Below are 3,361 nucleotides of genomic sequence, written 5' to 3'. Positions count from 1 at the left end.
GCTCAGCCGCGGGCTCGCCGCGCCACTCAGGTTTTGACCCCGTGGGTCCCTGCTGGCAGCACCCGCCCCGCAGAGCCCCGGGAACACTGAGGTGCTCGCAGCAGGCGAGCACCGAATGCGTTGGGAGGGCTGCGGGATACGCGACCGCGGGTTGCACAATATATGGCAAGTGTCACGCTGCCGCAGAAACCCAAAGCGGGGAGATAGCGCGGCGCGGGCAGACACAACCGGAGCGGCAGTGACGTCGGGCAGAGCCTCCGGCCCCGGCGCACGGCTTGAAGGCCAAGGTCAGGGCTGCTCACAGAGGAGCACAGCGGAGAAAAAACAACCTCAGTATCTCTCTCACCACCGTAGGAAGAACTTTACTGTCGTTTCAGAGGGGTTCTTTAAGGAGGCAAACAGGCTACTGAGCTCCTGCCAGAGGCAAACGTTTCCATGGAGCAGGAACTACAATTTTGCAAGGCAAGCGCTTGTTTGCCAGCACTTAGCTTCACGGAACAGCCCAGATTTTACAACACACCCAGAAAACCAAGGGCAATCATGGATAAAAGTCAACCCCTTCCCCTGACTGCCAGAGAACGTTTCCACCTCGGCAGCAGACGGCACGTGCTACCCAAAAGGACCCAAGGCCCCTCCGCCTGGTCCGGAACTTCCGACGCTGCGAGAGACAACGGCGCCGTGTTTGCTGCCGCGGCTGCGTGGCTGCTGCAGCCCGTGCCCACTGCTCGAGTAAGATCGGTTCGTTAAGCGATTCACCGTGCTAATATAATGCGATGCACGTTCCTCACGCCCCGTTTCCCACCAGCCTGACATAACTGAACAAACGCACCTTCCGCCTCCCTCACTCTTACGTTTGGCCACGTTTTCCACGTTAGAATCACCCCAACGGTTGCAGCAGCACAACCCAGCAGGCTGAAGCAAGGTGTCGCAGCCTCGGGCGGTTTTGCACCTTTACAGCGCTGTATCTCAAAATTTGCCGGGCCATAACGCTGAAGGGGACGCTGAGCCATGAGCTGCGTAAGCACCTGCACGTGACCTCGGATGACACAGAATCCTGCCCAGTCCCTTCAAGAGCCGTCGTTTCCGACATACTGGCACATCATCAGTAGTAGATGTTGCCTTTAAAATGGCATCATCCGTGCACGGCGTTTTCAGACACAATATTAAAAAAAAAGAACGGGCTTCCCATCAATGGAGCCGCGCGGGTCATAGAATCACTTTGGTTGGAAAAGCCGTTTAAGATCATTGAGTCCAGCCTTTAACCTAACCCTGCCATCCCACCACTAAGCCATGTCCCTAAGCACCTCATCCATCCTTCTTTTAAATCCCTCCAGGAATGGGGACTCCACCACCTCCCTGGGCAGCCCATGCCCGGACCAAGGTCTGCGACTCGCGGCGAGGTGCAAGACCCGCGGTTAGCTCAGCGCGTTCATGTCGGGCACGAGTCTCAGGTCCTCTGGCACATTCCTGTCCCACTGCCACTGGCTTCAGCCAGAGCCGCACCGAATCTTCAACCCAGTCGTTACAGCGCGCTGATTGAGATAACGAGGCCCGCACAGAAACTTTAAAGCATCCCATCTGCTAAAACGCTCCAAGCAGTTTAATCTATAAAGATGCAGCCTTGGATGCTGAATTTATTTCCTTTTTTCTAAATAGCCTTGGCTGTGTTTCTAAACTGACCGTGCCTTGTTTCCATGTGTAACTGCCGGAGGCGGAGAGGCGAGATAGCATCTCCGGGAGCCGAGCAGGATGCACAGAGTGAACAACAGGCACAGCCTGTGGTAAACGCCTATGGGAACTTCATCTTCATCGGATTTAAATAAACATTAACAGATAACAACGGGTTTTCCAAACATCCCTGGCAGCGAGGGCGGGCAGAGCTTGCCTACCCTTAGGAGAAGGGCCTGCCACCATCAGCGGCGCTGGGCTCTCCAGCTCGGATGCCGGCGGCAGGGACGGCAGCAGCTCAGAGGCTCCCTCCCAGTCCAGGGAGCACAAATGGCTCCAGCAAGCCCAGCTGCACAAATCCATTCTCAAGTCTCCCACATTAAATTCTCTTTTTTTTTTTCCTTTTCAAATGCTTTACTTACTTATTTTGACCATTTGTTCTGCACACACCGGGTCCCGGTGCAGCTGAAGCCCCCCCTCCGCCAGCCCAGGCCCTGGCAAGCCCACGGCTCTCTTTCCTCTTGCTTTCCCCTTTGCTGCCCCTTCAGCCCGGAGCTGCGTGGGATCTGGCTGCCATTTGCCTTGGGGGGGCCTTTGCCCGGACACCCCAGGGACCGTCCCAAACAGCCACCCCGGGCAGCCGAGCCGCTGCACACCTATTGACGGGGCGGGCGGCAGAGGCCATGCCACAGGGCAAACCCCTGGGGACTCTCCCGATTTTAATGATCACCACTGGTTCTCACCTTCCAGCCCTCCCTAAGGAAGAAGCAGAAAATGAGGGCAAAAAGGTAAAAGGAGGCACAAAGCCTGGGCCGAGCCACCCTGCAGCCCCCGCCTCTGCACAGGCAGCACCCTGCACGCTGGGCACCGTGCCGAGACCGAAACCTCTGCCTCAAACCCCATCCCCAGCTGGTGAGCTCGGGGAGCAGCTCAAACAGATCAGCTCGGAGAGGATGACACGCTTGGCTTCCCCAGGCAGAGACGGCCTCTACGAAAGGAGACGGCGTAGACACGTGGCAAGGCTACTCAAGATGGGGCCTCACCTGGTCCGGAAGCATGACAGGGACAAAAAGCCCAGCAGGAGTAACCAGGGGGCTGCAGCCCGGGGGAGCAGCCCCGAGGTCACAGCGCTGCGCACCGCATCGTCCTGGCGACGGCAGAGTCACCCGGCACCTCCGAGGACAAGACCTTGGTGTCCTCGGTGCACCGAGCGCCCTACTTATTTCCCAAGGAAACAGTCTGTCCCGACTAATATTTTTTAAGTCAGTTTAACCCACATAATCTTCCGTTCTCAAATCCATCTCCTCTGCTGACAGACAGAAAATGTGACTATAAAGACAGCCACAAGCAATGGGATACTCCTGATCCATGTATTCCATGCCCCAAGAGAGGCTGCCGTCACCCCAGACAGGGCACCCTGGCTCGCCGCCCCCCAGAAAGCATCCTGGCCGATCCTGCGCTTGCCGGGGCACCGCACGCCTGTGGTGCTGCTACAGGGGGACGCTGAGCTTTCCCGCGTCGGGAACCGGGCACCGCGGTACCTGCGGAACACTTGGCAAGAGGCGACGCGAGCTCCTTGGCGGCTCCTTCACAACCGCCGGATGCTGAGGGGGAATTTCCGGAGGTGGCGGGAGGTGTCCCTTCCCGAGGGAAGCGGTCCATGCTCCCGCAGCCTCCGCGGGACAAGGCAAAC

The 3,361-nt window shown here is 58.0% G+C and overlaps 1 protein-coding gene across 1 annotated transcript in view; it reads right to left on the bottom strand.

Moving 5' to 3' along the window:
- AR (androgen receptor) overlaps nt 1-3,330 on the bottom strand; it is a 26,758-nt gene extending 23,428 nt beyond the window's left edge. The window contains 2 exon segments of the mRNA XM_009640113.2: nt 2,412-2,424; nt 3,210-3,330. Coding sequence (XP_009638408.1) covers nt 2,412-2,424; nt 3,210-3,330 — 134 coding nt within the window.
- Between the last annotated feature and the right edge of the window lie 31 nt (nt 3,331-3,361).

Source organism: Egretta garzetta, unplaced genomic scaffold (genome assembly GCF_000687185.1).
Source record: "Egretta garzetta isolate BGI_Z169 unplaced genomic scaffold, ASM68718v1 scaffold906, whole genome shotgun sequence".
NCBI lineage: Eukaryota > Metazoa > Chordata > Aves > Pelecaniformes > Ardeidae > Egretta > Egretta garzetta.
This window is presented reverse-complemented; position numbering and strand designations above follow the sequence as displayed.